The 17,985-nt window shown below is 41.6% G+C and overlaps 1 protein-coding gene across 1 annotated transcript; it reads left to right on the top strand.

Annotated features, from left to right (window-relative positions):
- Window positions 1-60: 60 nt before the first annotated feature.
- SLC9A8 (solute carrier family 9 member A8) lies at window positions 61-17,494 on the top strand. Its single transcript, XM_057385795.1, has 15 exons — window positions 61-234; window positions 541-621; window positions 3,607-3,665; window positions 5,799-5,882; window positions 6,463-6,564; window positions 7,352-7,386; window positions 7,928-8,071; window positions 9,319-9,457; window positions 10,605-10,710; window positions 10,867-10,983; window positions 11,723-11,805; window positions 12,899-13,010; window positions 13,408-13,628; window positions 14,668-14,814; window positions 16,010-17,494. The coding sequence occupies exons 1-15, from the start codon at window positions 102-104 to the stop codon at window positions 16,139-16,141; spliced, it is 1,695 nt and encodes a 564-aa protein (XP_057241778.1). The 5' UTR covers window positions 61-101; the 3' UTR covers window positions 16,142-17,494.
- The last annotated feature ends 491 nt before the right edge of the window (window positions 17,495-17,985 follow it).

The following is a 17,985-nucleotide window of genomic DNA, read 5'->3' as shown; positions in this document are numbered from 1 at the left end:
TAGGCTTTATCATGCTCTGCACCCGGTTTAATCACATATTGTCTCATCCTGACAGGTCTGCAAATGCCACCCATGAAGTCATCAATGCCACCCTCCACACCATGCTGGCTGCTACKACCAAGCTGGTGGCACCTACACCTCCGAAACCCATCCTTCCAGTTCAGACTGGAGTCCAGGCACAGCAAGAGGAACAGTCCAGTGGCATGACCATTTTTTTTAGTCTTCTTGTTATAGGTGAATGATGAACTGAAAGTCTCTTAACCTCTGTTACTTGTACTCTGTGTCTGAGGATTAGGCRAACTCAAAATCTCAGTGGTTTATTTCTCCTCTCGTTCTCTCTRAAGTGGGGTTTGCACAGGGATTTATACCCTTTATGGTGGTGGGAGTTACTGCTTACACTGTGGTGCTGCTTGGTTTATTGCCAAAGTGAAGTTTACTAAATCATTAGAAGTTTCCTTCTGCATTTTMAAAATACTGCTTAAAAGTATATTTTATTCTCTTCTAACACTTCTGAATCACCCTTTTTTTTTCTCGTCATAGCTATTTGCATCATATTGGTGCATTTACTGATAGAATACCGACTTCATTTTTTACCAGAGAGCGTGGCTGTTGTTTCTTTAGGTGAGTAACTGACATTTTGATGTTGGATTTGTGTTAGTCCAAGGAATGTCAGTTGTCTGGACTAGAGCTGTTACTCTGTTGTGGGTTAGCTGTCATTAGAAAGATGCAGCAAACAGGATGCAGTGAGGAAAACAACTAATTAATGGAGTTAAATTGAAGAAATAAAGGAATGAGAATACATGCAGAGACTGGCCCAGGAAAATGACACCCATAGAGATGTCACTACCGGGGTACTTTGGCATCTTCCTCCAGTTGGCATCTTCCTCTAGGGTAGGACAAGATGTGCAGCTGATCATGAGGCTCTGGCCTTCCCTGTGAAGTGTACACGTGTTTGTATTGGTGGTGTGAGTGTGGCATTTTAATGTAGGTGGGGACTGCAACTGTCCTGAAAGCTCCTCTGGACTTTACCCTGAACTATGCCAGCAGTAGCACAGCAAGGGCTCTTCCTGTGGCTGGAGCTGTAAGAGAGTCATCCTTCATGGAGATCAAGTGCTTATTAATGTGGATTAAATCTGGATTATTTCTGAGCCTATAGGTTCATGTCAGGGTAATTTAATTTATATGTATGCTGTTGCTTCTGATTTATAAATGTGTCAAYGAGGAGCAAATCAGGCCAAATAYATTTATTATTTTCTCTACATGCTGYSTAATGTTTAAAGAATCTGGTCTGAGTGTTCCCAGCATCAGTTTTTCAGMTGTGACTTGTCTGCAAGATTCTGTGATATTTTTGCTTCTATTACTAATGATGCTTTCACTCACAGTTGTTCTAAAAATATAACAGAAGACAGAGATTCTCAGTTACAATGGTAACGTAGCTTGAACCATATTACTGGTTGAGCAGGTGGATTTTTACTATCCTGGGCTAGGCTGGTACCTTCTCTCATATTTCTTAGCTGTATTTTCACACAGTTTCTAAATGGGAGCAAGTGAGCTTTCTGTGCTTGTGTCGTGAGGAACTGAGCTGGGTTTTGGGGTGAGCCACAGCAGAGCAGCAGTCTGTCCCTGCAGTGAGGTGACATGATAGCAGCAGATGCAATTGCTGTGAGTCACAGGGTGTTAGACCCAGGAGAGCCCAGGTAACAGATGTCCTGTGTCATTTCAGCCTTATTTAGTTTATAGACTCATTTAAAGAGCTCTCAGCCCTGGTGACAGGACCCAGCACCTGTGTAATTGCTGAATTTGCCAGCTCAGTGCTGCCCAGTGACCCTCTGGTCCTGGTGATGCTCTCCACAGCTGCAAGAGCACAGCTTGAGTTTCAAATATCCAGTTTTGCCAGCAGTGAGGTGTGTCCTGTTTTGGCTTGYAAATTAAACAAATGTTCTCAGGAAGTTATTGAAGGCTAATAAAAGTGGCAGCAGAGAAGAGAGGTATGATTTTCACAAATGTTTTTCCTCCCATTGTCTAAGCTACTTGGAAGCTTCTACTTGATGGTTTCTAGGAGGTGTGTCTCTCCTGATGGCCAGGGTGTGAGCACGTTCTCTCAGGCTGGGTTTTAATCCTCATCCTTATAAGCTGCTGGAAWTTTGTTGATAAAAATAGTTGCCAGAAATGTTTTTTCTCTTTGATTTGTTACTGAATTTTTACATGTTGTCAGGAAAAGTAAAGGTTTGTTGCGATAAGAAAATGCCTATAAAATTTTCCAGAAAAGTTAGGTATAGATTAACTCTCACAGGCTTAACCTTCCAACTAGCCTCTTGACAAAACAGACCTGCCTGATTTAATAGAACCATCTGATCAAAAACTGTGTTCATTCATGTCATAATAAAGGAGTAATAGTTTGTAAATGTGTGTGGCATGTGAGTGGCTCTGTCTGCATTCTGTCCTTCAAAGAACAGCAGACTTTTGATGTTCYTTCATTAATGTTTTCTTCTTCCTTTCCACAGAAACCATTTCATRSAACAATTATTTCTACCCTCTGGGASYGATGGCTTCCCAGATTTTTGTATCAAAGAAGGCTTAGGCCTCATGGCTTTGTGTGTGTGACACATCCATCAGGAGTAATCCATGTGATTCTATTYATAAGACTCTTTTGTTGGCTACAGCATAAGAGGAGGTCTCATGAGTTACAGGAAAGCATTCTTAACATGAGTTAGAGGAAAGCATACTTCAAGCTTCTCAGACACTTTGTACCTTTCATTTGGAGTTATTTGACTTCTATCTCCTGTGTTGGAGTGTGAAATTTCTATTTTGTAAATAATAAAACACARCTATCCAGAAACACAGATCTGAAATCTGGCTAAAGACAAGTTTCCTGTAACTATTTGAAAACAGTTAATGACAGTTCATGAATTATCTTCATGACTTCCAGAAGAAATCCTGTTACAGTCTTGTCTTCATGTTTGAAGATGTTTAGGAGGAAAGAGTATGATAACCTTTAACCAYTGAGTTTGCAGCAGCCTTGATGAAATTCTTTTGTGTCAAAATTATTTCTACATGACTTAAACAATGTGTAATTCATTYGGAAAACAGTTCTGACAGGGTCTCCACCCTGATCAGTTTGTTGCCTTCTTCATTGCCAGAAAGTGATGATTTCATTKAAATACAATTCACTTCTGTGAGAAGGCTGATTTCATTTAAGCTGCTTTAACTGCAAATAGAATTGAAGTGGCATGAGGCACAGATGCCTCATAGCTGCCATTCTTCAGCAAGAAAGGTGGAATTTTTTATTTGAGTGCAGCTTAGACGAGAAGCTGTTTTGAGTAGTTAAGCCTGTTTTCTTTCTGARCCAGTGAGCATTGCACTCTCAGTATGCCTGTCTGGAGTTGGGATATCCCAAGAGAATCTGTTGTGCAGGGGAACTCTGGAATTATGTAACAAATTGGAAACTAGGTATTAAAACCAAAACTGCTCAGTGTTTTTCATGGTTTAGGAATGAAAGTCTTGCTGCACTATGTTTTACCTTGGATTCACTTTTAAATCTTGGAGAGCTGATAAACTGTGGTATGTTTTGTGGCTATTTCAGAATGTTTTCTCATTCTCTCCTAGGTATCCTTATGGGAGCTTTTATAAAAATCATAGAAGCTCAAAAGCTGGCCAACTGGAAGGTATAGTTGTAACAATTTTTAATTGTAGAAAAATCTTTAGATCTTATAGAAAAGGCTTTGTAATCCTTGATATTGTAGGGGGCAAGTCCTGGCAGAAGTTTCTCCGAGAGATGGAGACTACAGTGAAGGAAGGATTTTGCCTCCTTCCATTTATCCACATTATCAAAGCAATGAACTCTTCATTATTGATGCTTTAGTTTAAAATCTTGCAGCATTTAAACTGTGTCCAGTTTATYAGGATTAGATCAGTGTTCTGATTGAAGTCACAGTGATTTGAATTGCCAGTTCTAAACAGGATTTATATCATGCAGGTGAAAATCTTGGTCTGAGTAGTGAATTTTAATCCTAGCTTGCAGCTYTATATTTCTTGGCAGTTACTGCCCTAAAGGAAAGTCAGTTAAATGGACACAACATCAACATTTTAGAATTTCTTATCAATAAATAAAATAATCTGCATAAGATCATGTATGTAAGAAATAAAAAGAAAGCTTTGTGCTCTGATCACGGCTGATGAATTCCATGGGGGAGTGTTGGCCACATCTCAGGAGCCACTGGGGAGCTGTGGTTGTGTTGTCAGCCAGGGTGCAAGGTTACAGATATCACATTATTATTCATTTATATGAGCTACTTTTAGTGTAATAAAGCTTAGGTTTTAACATAGGCTGTCGTAATTTTAGATGTGAAATTTTGTAATCAGTAATAATTACGGACTTTATTACATGGTTATCAATGGTTCTAAATTTACTAGATACTTTTTGGTTTTTTGATAAGATAAAAATTAGAATATTTAACTGCAGGTTATATCCCGTACAAAGCAAATCTTGGATCATATCCCTGCCCTAGAAACTTTGTAATGTGATCTCTAGTGATCATGCCTTCCTACGTGTTCATTCAGGTTCAGCACTAAGATCTTGTGCTTGCTGCTGGTTATTGGCTGGCACAGCTGATAATCAGAGTCCTCCTGTTTTATTTTCCTCTGCTTCCATGCAGCACAAATGCAGTCCTTCCTTTCCATTGTTCTCACTTCCTTGTCCAGCTCTGCTTTCAGGGGCTCTTAAACAGTGTAATTATGGGCTGGTGGGGTTTTGTTGTGATGCAGTTACTGTGCTGACAGAACTGGGCAGTGTCAGCCATCATTCACAGGATTGTGTGTGCACAGTCACTCACTGGAGCCTTTCAGTCTAAAGGATGAGTTTTGTTTTCTAAGCCCCCCAAATCCTTTAAGATGATTATCRCTGGTACAGGCAGGAATGAGACTTTAAAGAGATGAGTACCTCTTGTGAAAGCTGGTGTTTGAACAGAACAGTCCATCAGCTGTTAAACCTGGATTTAAACAAGTTCATTGGTGCTTGCAGAGGTGACAAGCTGTGCTGTGTTCAGTGCCAGGGGACCAGGAGGGACAGAACAGCAGGTGAAGACACTGGGTCTGCTGGGATCCATGAAAAACCATGTGCAGGCTGGAGGTACAGCATGAGCAGTGTCAGCCAGGGGCTGAGTTAAGGGACAAASACTGAGGACACCAAAATACAGCACCTTACCTCATGCTGGGTTCCATTTATATCACTGTGATGGCAAAAAGGAGCCATCAGAATAGTTCCACTCAATTCAAGCAGAAATGACATCTGCTGAGAAGAATCCACCTGAGACCCTTCAGGCTCACCTGAGCCTGGGCACCTGCAGGGCCTTTGGGGTGGTGTTGTGATTTCCTCTTGTCAGGTGATGAGTTTTCCAGTGAAATTGTGCTTGGTCCCAGTTAAACTGTTCTGTTCAAACATTGGCCACTGTTCCTTGGCAGTCCTTCACATTTCCAGACTCTGAGATAAAGCCAGAATCCTTTTTGTGGAAACAGAAAGATTTTTCCTTTGCCATGAATAACCTGTTTTCTGTGCAGCATTTTTGGAGACAGYAGTTTAAAATAAGTAAGTCCTAGATTTCTATCACTGGGTAAAAAGAACAATAGAAGTAGCAGCTCAGGAAGAGTTTACTGTTCTTCAGTCTTCTGCTTTGTGATAAGAAGAAAGATCTTTCGTTTTTTGACCCTATTTTTTAAATATACATTTTTCTTTCAGAAGATTTCTTGTTATTTCAATAATGATGATATCCCTGAAATCAGAACYATTTTTTGTTTTGCAGGAAGAAGAAATGTTTCGTCCAAATATGTTTTTTCTGCTTTTACTTCCACCTATTATATTTGAATCTGGATATTCACTGCACAAGGTCAGTCCCTGCCAGGCGCTCATTTTGGATGTTGAAGTTTTGGAACAGATTCTGCCTTTAGTTATCTTCATGAAGCTTAGGATAATTGCATTAAATTCCATTATATTAATCATTAGGGAATTGAGATTGCAAAATTTAAGCCTCTTCAAGGCAGAGTGCAGGGAATTGTTGCTGATAACTGAGTGCTGGCAAGGGAGGGCACAGCACAGATGTGTTTTCCTTGGGTGGGTATCACATGCCCAATCTGCAACATGATGAACTTACACTGTGGTCAGGTGGGGGGAGAATGTCARAGTCTGGTGAGGGTCCAGCTGTTAGCCTGAGGATTGGGTTATTGTTATGGCCCCAGACTGGGAATGAGTCCTGGGAATGAGAGGAAATTGCTGTTGTCCTCAAGAGAGCAGCATTCTCTTCAGGCAGATGGCGTGGATGTGTGTCCTGGAGTACCTGGAACCAAACTAAAGAGCCTTTAGAATCAGGAACCCAGCTGTGAATTAGAATCTAATTAAATGCAACCTGAAATACGAGTTTTTCCTTGGGTCATTTTTACTAATTTACTGTTTTTATTTCTGTGTTCCAGGGTAATTTTTTTCAGAACATTGGTTCCATCATTCTGTTCTCAGTRTTTGGCACTGCAATATCAGCTTTCATTGTTGGTGGAGGAATCTATTTCCTGGGCCGGGTAAGACCTTCTGCTTTGAAGCACTTGAGTTTATCTGGCTTGTTGTTTGAAAGTCCATTTTTCAAGAGCAGACAAATACAGCAAAAGTGAATTCCTGGGTCACAAAGTCCAGTTCTCTGCTCTCACAAAGGCAGTTTTATCCAACCCCTTCCATAGCAGTGCTGGAATTGAGTCTCCATCCCTGGAAATGCTCAGAAGTGTCTGTTCAGGATCCTGGGTAACGTGTTCTGGGGCCCTGTGCAGCAGGAGGGTGGAGTGGTGACCTCAGTGGTCCTTTCCAACCTGAGCCACCCTGTGACACAGCATGCTCCATGGGAAAAGCAATTAATACTCGAGTTTTACATTTTTTGTAACTTGCACAATCTTCCTGTTGGAAGGCTGTTCCAAAATCTATGTTCTCTAGAGCCATGTTATACTCTGCAATATTAAATTCATTTGTTCTTCTCTCAGTTTGGTTTTTTTTTTTGCTTTTGTGGTTTGGTGTTTTCCATTGATTATGTAAAGATGCAGATATTTATCTTTTCTCTCAGACTTCATTCTTGTAGGCCAAGCATTCTATACTTTCCTCTTTGCCACTCAGATTTCTCTGAATCCCTGCTCTAGTTCCCTGCTCTTGGGTGACCAGAATTGTAGCAGTAGATCACTTTTGGAGGGCAGTGTTAACATGGGTAATGTCCCTACTGTGATTTTTTTCTTAATAATGAACTTGGATTTGATGAATAGTGTCATTTTTAAGAACAGTAGAACACCACAGTTGATTGTGATTATGTTCTGCCTATTCTTTCAGGCTGATGTAATTTATAAACTCAACATGACAGACAGGTAAGCTCTTGGGGAAATGCAGCTTTTGTCAGGATGTCTGTAGGTGGGAGATGCAGTTGCCATCTCTTTTGGACAGTGTTTAGATTGCTGACAGTCAGTGTTGTGTATSAAACTAAGGAATAGATGGAACACATATCCATTAATTACACCCTTATTTCCAAATAGTATTGTATTAGATTCCATTCTGTTGTATTCTAGTCTATTCTGTTCTGTGCTCAGTGATTTCTTTACGCAGATACTGGGTGTTTTAACCAAACTTCTAAGATTTTTAAACTTTGATTAGTTGGTATTATTATTATTATTATATGTGATAAGGATATAACTTCCTTGTCTGAATCTTCTCTTAAAAGATAGAATATGTTTCTCAGTATAAATAATGAACTTGGCAGAGGGTCAAGTTCTTAGGAATGGAAAGAGAATACAACTTACCACTGTGTAGAAACTGTAACACAAATGGTTTTTGTTACTGTTGTTCATATTAAGTTACTAGGTAGGTATTTTTCTTTCATCTRGTTTCCTCTTCTGTTCTGTGTTCTCCCAGTTTTGCATTCGGCTCTTTAATATCTGCAGTTGACCCTGTGGCTACTATTGCCATTTTCAATGCCCTTAATGTGGATCCTGTGCTGAACATGTTGGTTTTTGGAGAAAGTATTCTCAACGATGCAGTCTCAATTGTCCTGACCAAGTAAGTGCATTGGAGCCACACATGTTTATGGAAACAATAACCACATTGTGTTCTGTTAGTTTTTCAGACACACAGTAATTCTTTCATCTCCATTTGGAACAAATCATGTGTTTCTGGTGTAAAGCTGAATTCTGTGTGGCCTTTCTGTGTAAAATGCAATCCATAATGTGAACTGCATAGGCAGAGGACAGGGAATGGTTCCTTCTTGCCTGTGCCTCACTGCCTTATCTCCCTGCCCGTGGATTACTGAGTGCTTTCTAATTCCATTTGTTTATCAGCTCTCTTTCATCTGACAGTCCTAACTRCAGGTGCCCACGTGTCATCTGGCAGCCTTGGCACAGGAATTGTCACCTTCCAAGGAGCAGCTCAGTCTCCATGTCATTGGTTATGCCCAGATCTCAGTGCAGCTGGGGGGATACACTGACATCCATGCRATGGGGTTATGTTTGTGTTGGGGCTGCCACAGGAAAGAGGAACATCTAAAGTCCTTTTGCCCACGATAATTCTTTGGGGCTGAAAGAATAATAAATGATAGATATATCTTGGTGTTATTGCTGAGGCCAATGGATKTGACTGTGAATGTGTGGAAGGAGCAGCTGTACCAAGCAGGTACTGAAGTCAGAGTCCCTTTCCAATGAACTAATTGTTTTTACTACAGTTGTGGTGGTTTTAGGGAAGACCCTGAAGGCTAAAAGCAGTCAAAATGAATACTAGTTAGAATCTGTGTGTCCTTTGCATGGAATTTCCATGAAATACATTCCTGAAATTCAAAGAGGTTTCTCCACTTTCCTCCTAAGAGCTGCCTCTTTTTCCATCAGTGACCTCCTTGTCTCTCATCCACACCTAAATATTTGATGAGGGTTCTTCCTGTTGATATGTTCTTCTCAGAGGATCACATGAGTTTTTACCACTGTAAAATGTGTTTCTTTTCCTTTCCAAAGTTGGAGCATTGTTTTGAAATTCTGGGCATCGCCATAGCCTATTTACGCCATTCTGGGATTCTTCAGAGGAGCAGTGCTGGGTTTCTAGCAGAATTAGGTTTCCCTTTGGGTATTACACTAGGGCTTGATTTAATGTCTTTTGACATTTCTCTTGTTATATATATCACAGTRAAAGCCTTTTAAGAGTGGTAGCAACAAAGAAATGGGAGTCTTTTTGTTGTTATGCTTGAAAGATGTTTGATATTTTTGGATCCAGGCTTAAAATGTATAACCATTTCTTCTTATTTCTCTTYTAATTGTATCTAGCACAGCAGAAGGTTTGACAAGGGAAAATATGTCAGATGTAAGTGGATGGCAAACCTTTCTACAGGCACTGGGGTACTTTCTCAAGATGTTCTTTGGCTCTGCAGCACTTGGCACACTTACTGGTCTTATTTCTGCATTAATATCCTTTTTTAATTTTGGTGTTACATATATATACATTGGTGAACTTCAGCATTCTAATAGTATTTTTCTTTCCGTCTCCTCCARCATTTCTTAGAGGATATTTCTTGTTAGACATTATTTTGTTTTTATGTTAGTGTGCATGGATGTGTATTAAAAGTGGCATCAAATTTTTATGAACATAATTAAGGTCTGAAATGTTTTATAATAGCTTATGTGCATTGGAGTGTTATAAGATATGGTAATTGTTTTTCAAAATCTATTAATTCCATTTCAATACCAATCCATTTTACAAGCATATGGCTCCTTTTTTACATACATAAAACAGTTAATTAAAAGAAGAAAAAGCTGCTTTTCCCGAGGGCCTTTGAGTCAGCCCAGCTCATTTGTCCCTGTGGATCATGTGCAGGCAGCTGAATGCAGACACTGTTCTGTTTGGATTTACCCTGGGTTGTATTTTGCCTCTTCCACTTCATGAATTGGTTGCTAAACAACCCACAAGCTCCTCTGAGATCAGGAGGGCTGTTTGCTGTAGCCCAGACACTTTGGTTACTTTTGTGCTTGTCTAATGTTAGCACTGACTTCACTGGATGTGGTCTGGCTGTAAACAGTTACTCATGTCATCTGGGACTCAMGGGCAAACACTCTGTAAACAAGAAGAATAGAGTGTTGGATTGAATAAAGACGTATTTCCCCTCTTGGTTCATCAGCCTAATTCAACAAACTTTTAAATTATTCCATACATAACAGCAAAAGAGGGAGAAAGGTGTTCAACACTTTTGTTGAATTTACATCTAAATTACACTAAGTCAAAGAGGAAAAGAGCTTATTTGCCCTTTAGTTACTTATGCTTGAAAACTGTCTGATTTAGCTGTTGTTATCACTGTTGTAGAGGCACATCAGTGACAGATCTGTGTCTTTGRCTCTGTCTGTTCTGAAAGACTTCTRCCAGTTACTGCTTCTATAAGAAACATTCCTCATAAGAAATTACTGATCTTTTCATACTTGACTTGAAGGCCAATGTGTAGATTTTATTCAGTAGAGAAGTACATTAAGCATAATCATTGTTTTGCAGTGGAATGAACAGATAAAAATATTTCTTTGATTTATTTTTTAATTTACTTTTTCCATAACATTTCTGTGTGTACGTACTAAAGCATATTGATTTAAGGAAGACACCTTCCCTAGAATTTGGGATGATGATTATCTTTGCTTACCTCCCTTATGGACTTGCAGAAGGAATCTCACTCTCAGGTGAGTGGCAAAATGAGTTCTGACCACACTGTTTGATATGTTAGAACATTTGTRTTGCTGTAGAAATAAATTTTGCTTTGTGAGAATATCATTCTGAAGGGTCTCAGCAGGAAATCCTTGGAGAGTCTTCTATTGATGCCACCTTGTCACCCACAGGTATCATGGCAATCCTGTTCTCTGGCATCGTGATGTCTCACTACACACACCACAACCTGTCCCCAGTGACACAGATCCTGATGCAGCAGACACTCAGAACTGTGGCTTTCATGTGTGGTAGGTGCTGCCTGCTATCAAATCTGCTATTAATAGTTCCAAATTTCATTTGCATGGARCAGTGATGCTGTTGGGAGCAGCAGAGGTGTGAATTTGCATCCGTGCATTTGTGTGTCAGTGGTKCTTGTCTTTAAGAGAAGAATTCCCAAGAGTGGAGGCTGGAAGGCACTCAAAAGTCACCTTTCCTGCCACACTGGATAAAACACACAGTAAATCTCTCTCTGCCATCCTGCAGGCTCCTGCTAGGATTTGTCACGAGATTAATGACCAAATAGAGATCTCTGACTCGTGTATTCCTGTGCTCTGTTTTCAGTTCTAGGGGATAGGGGTTGCATGGTATTTTTGAATGGTTTTGTGTATAAAAAGCTGCTTGCAAAAACAGTAACTTCACATGGGGAGGAGTTTTTTGAAGTAATGGTACAAGCAGCTCAGAGTCTTAGAGCCTTTCCAGTTCCTTTTCTAACCCAAATCCTTGAAGAAATGACATTTCTGATTACAAACATGTCCCTGATTGCTGGGGGCTGCCATGAATGAATTCTGTRTTGTTTCAGGAGGGTGCAGCATGATCACAGAGTGGCTTTGCTGCAAACTGAACTTAACCACTCCTAACCTRAGCACCAGCAGCTCTCCAGGGTTTGGTCAGGAAATCCCATTTTATGTCTTGTATGTAGTAATTGATAATAGGAGTAGAAAAGGTTTTCTACAATTATTTATTTAAGATRTGATTTTTCTTTTTCAGAAACGTGTGTTTTTGCATTTCTTGGCCTGTCAATTTTTAGTTTTCCTCACAAGTTTGAAATGTCCTTTGTCATCTGGTGCATAGTAGGTATTTACTTTCTTCCATATCACTCCTTTCCTAATTTTTTGTCTTYAAACCTATTTCAGTGTAGCTTAATGTAGTGACACAGTGAATTATGTTTCAATGGGGGTTATACCTACGTCTGTTGCCATTATAATTGTTAAAAATCAGCATGAAAAAATAYGTTCCTTTTTGCAGAGTCCAGTGAGGGCAATATGGATCCATTTCCAGTTTGTACAGCARTGTACTCTGGTTCATTTAGTGCATGGTTCAAGGGAAGAATTGTTATCTTGCAGATAGGGATATCAGCACAGGGAACTGCTCCCCTGCATTACACCCAACTTCCCTGTCTAATACATAGCTAAGGTGTGACACTTCCTTCTGGGTAGCATTGGCCTCTCAGGCATTACACAAATTGTGTAATTTTGGGGTGATTCATGAAGGAAAACAGCACAGCCCTTCAAGAATCCTGCTGACTAATTCTAGAGTATTTGCCTTATCAAGGTCTGTTTGTAGTGGAGCTTAAAAACAATGCTCTGAGAAAACCTTGCCTTTTTCTGAGTTAAAGTTTTCACTGTGTTTGTTAATTGTTTGCCATTAAATCAATAGTACCTTTTTTTYCTTTTCTTCTCTGGAAGTGTTGCTTCAGTGTGGGCTGAACACTTCAGGGAAGTGTTGAGAAACAGGCTGATGTGCTATTTRTTTGGCTTCTGGCCTTTCTGAGCATTGGGCCACAGGGAAACAATAGAAATACCTTATTGCCTCTTGGCTGCTGCCAAGGGAATGATTAAAGGAGCTCAACTGAGGAGCACTTTTAACCAAAGTAATTCTTGGTCTCCCTGGAATGCCTCCTGGGCTCCATTTATTTATTAAGAGTAAAGCAGCCTGGTCTCCATCAGTGACAAGTCTGATTTAGTTTCAGTTAAGCAGACAAAATGTTTCAGSAGTAAAATTCCACAATGCCCTGTGCTGAGAGGTTTCTCTCTGTTCATTGGGTAGCACACCTGCCTGTGAGCAAAAAGAGCATATTCACCTTTCCCTGTAAAACCAGCTGCAACTGGGAYCTCCTGCCTGTAACATATCAAATGGTCTTTTGCTTTTATTTCTGTTTTTCAGGTGCTGGTTCTGTTTGGTAGAGCAGTGAATATTTTTCCACTTTCCTACCTACTCAACTTYTTCCGTGATCATAAAATTACCCCCAAAATGATGTTCATCATGTGGTTTAGTGGTAAGTTAAAACTCAAAATACTGAGAAACAGAAAAAATGTTTTTTTCATTGTGTGGCCCATTCTAGGAGGAGCTGTTTTTTCATKGGTTGAGTAAAACTCAGCTGAATATTTGCACTATTCTGAAACCCAAGTGCAACAGAAACGTCCTCTTTTCTCTTTGTGCTGGAGGACTTYGCACTGGTGAGCCCCWCTAAAGCTTTTGTGGTTAGAGGCTSCTTGTCTCYAGGCCTAACAGCTTCACARTTTGAACAGTGTCTGAAATCTCAGACTTGTTTTAGGGTGTTTTAGGGTGGTAGCCTATGATAATGGATTGTAGACAGCCCTGTAAAGGTGCAGAGTTCCTCTGGAGCTCTCCAGATTGCTGTTCACAGACTATCCCCTTGTTCTCTCCCCAAGGGTTACGTGGTGCCATTCCCTACGCCCTCAGCCTCCACCTGGGCCTGGAGCCCATCGAGAAGAGGCAGCTSATTGGCACCACCACCATCATCATCGTGCTCTTCACCATCCTGCTGCTGGGAGGGGGCACCATGCCCCTCATCAGGCTCGTGGACATTGAGGACTCCAAACCACGCAAGAGGAACAAGAAGGATGTTAATCTGAGCAAGACAGAGAAGATGGTTTGTTTGGGGTTTTCATTCAGAGGATTACTGGAGTTTGGTGGGGTTTTTTTCTTCCAGTTCAAACATTTTTTCAGGACTAGTACATCATTTTTTACTAATAAGTAAKATGAAAGCAGAAAAAGCCAAGGAATATAATTTTAAAATATCCCAAAGACAGAGTTTGGTTAGTGTTTTTAAAAAATAACTGGACAAGGGGAGGAGAAATAATCTCTTAATTCAATCCAATTATAAATTGATCTGTATAAATTGTGGTAATCCCTGCAAGAGCATAAAGCAGCGGATAGAGGATTGAGTCATATACAGAGAGAAAGTAGTTAGTACAGTGTGAGAGAGAAGTTAATAAAAGGCAAATGGAAATTATTTGGAAAAAGTCAGAGGCCATGAGAGCCGCCCCCCTCTGACTGGACTTTGTTTTAAAGCAATTTCTGGCAAAGCAAGAGAACTGACAAAACCAACAGTCAGTCTGGAATCTCTTGTGCAAAAGACTGGAGAATATATAACATCACAGGACAGTTTTTGCCTGTTTTTCCCTAAACCATTGAAGAGTATATACAGGGTATTGTTCCATAAAATCTTAAGAACATTTTCTCTTTGCATAAGGTTGATTGTAGTCTCCAGAATTGCACTGTCCACACAAGGAAGTGCAGGAGGAGTGCAGGGCCAGGGTGTGTTCCACATGGTTTGTTCTCAGTGGGACAATGACAGCAGTGGTGCTYGCTGGGTGAAATCATTGTGCAGCTCACAAGAGAAAACTTGCACAGTAGAAACCTGTTCTCAGCAATAGTGACAATACAGAATATGGAACATTGGAGGTCTTCTCCTTTCAACATGGAAGGAGAGGCTCAGTGGCTCTGGGATTYGATGGCTGAACAGACTCACACAGCCCTGAGCCCTGAGAGGGTGGGATGGGATCATTTCCATTGTTCCACCATGGGAACTGCTTGGGATAAAGGAGCTCACAGAGCAGGGGCTGAAGCAAGGTGGAGGGGTCACTGCCACTTCTCTGGGGTTAATTCAGTATTTGTGATTTTTCTAGGGRAACACTATAGAATCTGAACATTTATCAGAGCTCACAGAGGAGGAATATGAAGCCCAGTACATAAAACRCCAGAACCTCAAAGGGTTTATGCGGCTCGATGTCGAGTATTTGAATCCTTTCTTCACTAGAAGACTCACACAAGAAGTAAGTGTTTCTCATTTTCTTGAAGAAGAGAAACTGGTCAGTTGGTTGTTGGTGTCAGTAGCACAGGGCTCAGTGTGCAGCCACACAGCACTGTAGGGACAGTGGGACATGTGAGTGTTGCTCATGCATGGAGAGAGCAGCTGTAATGAGCAGCTGCTCTGCAAAAGTGCAGATTGAGTTGGATTGAGTGAGCATCTCAGAGCTACCCAGTTCAACTTGGTTATGGATTTGTTGAAGTTGCCTTTAATCGTGCAGAGAACCATGAAGGGCATCAGGAGCCACTGGCTGCTGCCACTTGGGCAGAGTTTTTAAACTGCTGTCACACACAGTTCCTGTCCTTCTGTCAATGGTGCTGTGACTTCTGGAGCTGTGATGCTGCAGAGTGCAGGTTCTGTGTTGGAAATGAGCACCAGCATTGCACCCTTGAGACTGCTTCGCTGGGTACCAAGGCTCTGGGGTGTAAATGCAAACCACCACCTGACTGTGGTGTGTAAATAATACTGAGTGGCTCCAAGGTGTAAATAGTGTGCCTTTTTCACTCCTATGCTTCAGAAATCTGAGGCTCCTTAGCCACACAATTCACTGTTTTTCCAATTTCCCATGGAAGCGTTTTGGCTGTGGAGTTGCTAATTTTGTGTAAGTGCACATTCTATCTTACTAGCCTGCTCAAAAGTACTGTTTTTCCTCTTGTTTTGTACTTTTAAAAGTACCCTTTCAGCACTTTCCTGCAAAAACTAAAGTCATTTATTACAAAACCATAAAGGAACCAAGAGACCAAAGTAAGCATCTGATTTGTAGTTGGTAGCCAAAAGTACAGRCTGCCATCCGGATTGCAACCAAAGGCTGGAAAAATAAGCATGTGAATCACCAGGGCAGGCCACAAGCTTCCCAGTGTCCTGGGAACATGAGGAGGAGTCAAACCAGGCCCTCCAGACAGCATTAACATTGTGGAAACACAAGAGCAGGACTGTTCAGAGAGCACAGGTAAAAACACCCATCATCAAAACTGTCATCAACTGTAGCAATAATTACTGACTGAGCACTGGAGAAATGTTTTCTGGTGGGGAACAGCAGCTTTGCTTGCTCAGAGAGCAGAGGCAGAYTGTTTGCTAAGCAGTGTGTCCAGCTGGGCTCTGTTCTTGTCACAGAAGGGCTGTTTTAGTGAGTGACCAGTGCTGCTGTTTGCTTTGGCCAGGACCTGCACGACGGGCGCATCCAGATGAAGACCCTGACCAACAAATGGTACGAGGAGGTGCGCCAGGGCCCCTCGGGCTCCGAGGATGATGAGCAGGAGCTGCTGCAGCAGAGCGGGGCAGGAGCACGCTGAGCTCACACTGGGATTGGAACTGACTGCACCGGAGCTGCAAAGCTGGGGTGAATTTTCACATTTCAGACGTGTCTGCTGCTCCTTGTTTAGGTAACACCCACAGTTCTGCTGTTACTGTTCAGGGAGGGAAAGCACAGGGGTCAGATGTGGAAGGGCTGAAGGAAGAACCTTTAGTTCWGACTTCACTGCGTAGGGAATTCCTTGCAGCCTGTTGAAAAGCAGAACCATCTGCCATGAAATGATGACATTGTTTAATGGGGGGGCTTCTTCCCTTCCCAAAACCTGCTGTGACCACACACTGCAGTACAGGGCTCTTGTGTGGCTCTGCAAAACAGAACGAATTGCACTTTACCTTTTATATATATATAAAAATAYATTCATTCACAGCATGAAGAGTCTTGACAGTTTATACTGTGAATTTGTTTCAGCACTAGGAAGGAAATCTGACTGGAAGAAATGTATGATTTATGGATTTGCACATTTCTGAACCCAGAAAAAATCCATACCTTGACAAAAGCARATGTTGCACATACAAGGAATCACCTCTCAAAATGTAGTTTTGTCACTTGAGAAATTCTTGATTTCTATTTTTTTGGTTTTGTACTAAGGGATTGAATCCCCAGTACTGATTATAGTATGGTTTTGGGGARGTGGGGGCCTGTGACAGCACAGTACTGCATTTGAAATTGTAGTTTCTTTTCTTTGGCTGAAGCCAGTTTAGTTGGGTTTCTGTAATTGGCAGTGGCTCCTTGCTGGCACTTTGGCTTCAAATCTTAGAAAAGAGCAGCTTTTGTTTTGCCTAATTCATGAAGTGTCCCTAACACTCCAGAATTCACCAGTGGAATTTTTAAGCTTCAGTGGAGGCAAAAGCAGCATGTACATGAGGAAGAATAGCCTACAAAAGCTAATCCAGTACARAAATACTGATGTTGCACGCAGCTGAAACAGCCTGTGCTGTGAAGTGCCAAAGCTTCCATTAAGCTGTCCCATTTTTCTCTTGTACTTACACTCTCCAGAGTCTGTGGTATCACTGCATTTGTTCTCCCCGGCCCAGTGTTTGCTCAGTGTTGCCAACACCTGAACATGTGTTTGTTGCACGTTTGCCATGGTGACACATGCAGCAGTTTGCTCCCAGTGCCAAATTCCTCCTTGGTCATTTGCATATCCACCGGCAGGATGTGAATTACAGTTCAGCACCCAAATCTGACATGCAAATGCACATSTTTGTTTCTGAAGGCGTGAGACTTGGTTTTGGTCTGCTTTTGCTACCGAGTTTTTTAATCCACTGCATACCTACTGAGAGAATAAAAGTTCAAGAATGTATTTAGAATCCTGAACCTGTGGTCTGAGCAGTTTTTCAGAACGCCACATCTTGGTGCCGTGCTGCCTTTTCCCTGCAGTGGAAGGGGCCTCTGCTCRTCCCAGAGCTAGGACACACACGGCAGGGGTTGTGTGAGCCATGAAAGCCACTGSTGCTGGCTTTGTCTGTGTGAAAATCAGGCTTTCTGTCACCCTTCTAGACCCCAGTGGACTGAATTAAACTTTAGTTACCRTCAATCCTCCTGGGTTTCTCAGCTTGAGCCTTCAGGCCCAGGAACTGCTGGCAGGTCCCTGAGAGCTTCTCAGGTGTTCAGGGATGGAGCTTTTGTCACAGCGGGGGTAGCACAGTGCCCCGGTCAGGCTGACGTACCCAGGGGCCGCGATTTCTGGTGATTCCCGTCCGTTCCCGTCCATTCCCGTCCATCCCCGTTCCCGTTCCCATTCCCGTTCCCATTCCCATCCCCGTTCCCATTCCCATCCCCGTTCCCATTCCCATTCCCATTCCCATTCCCATTCCCATTCCC

The sequence above is a fragment of the Malurus melanocephalus genome, unplaced genomic scaffold, assembly GCF_030028575.1.
Source record: "Malurus melanocephalus ecotype Western Australia unplaced genomic scaffold, MMel_1.1 scaffold_868, whole genome shotgun sequence".
NCBI classification, from domain to species: Eukaryota; Metazoa; Chordata; class Aves; order Passeriformes; family Maluridae; genus Malurus; species Malurus melanocephalus.
This window is presented reverse-complemented; position numbering and strand designations above follow the sequence as displayed.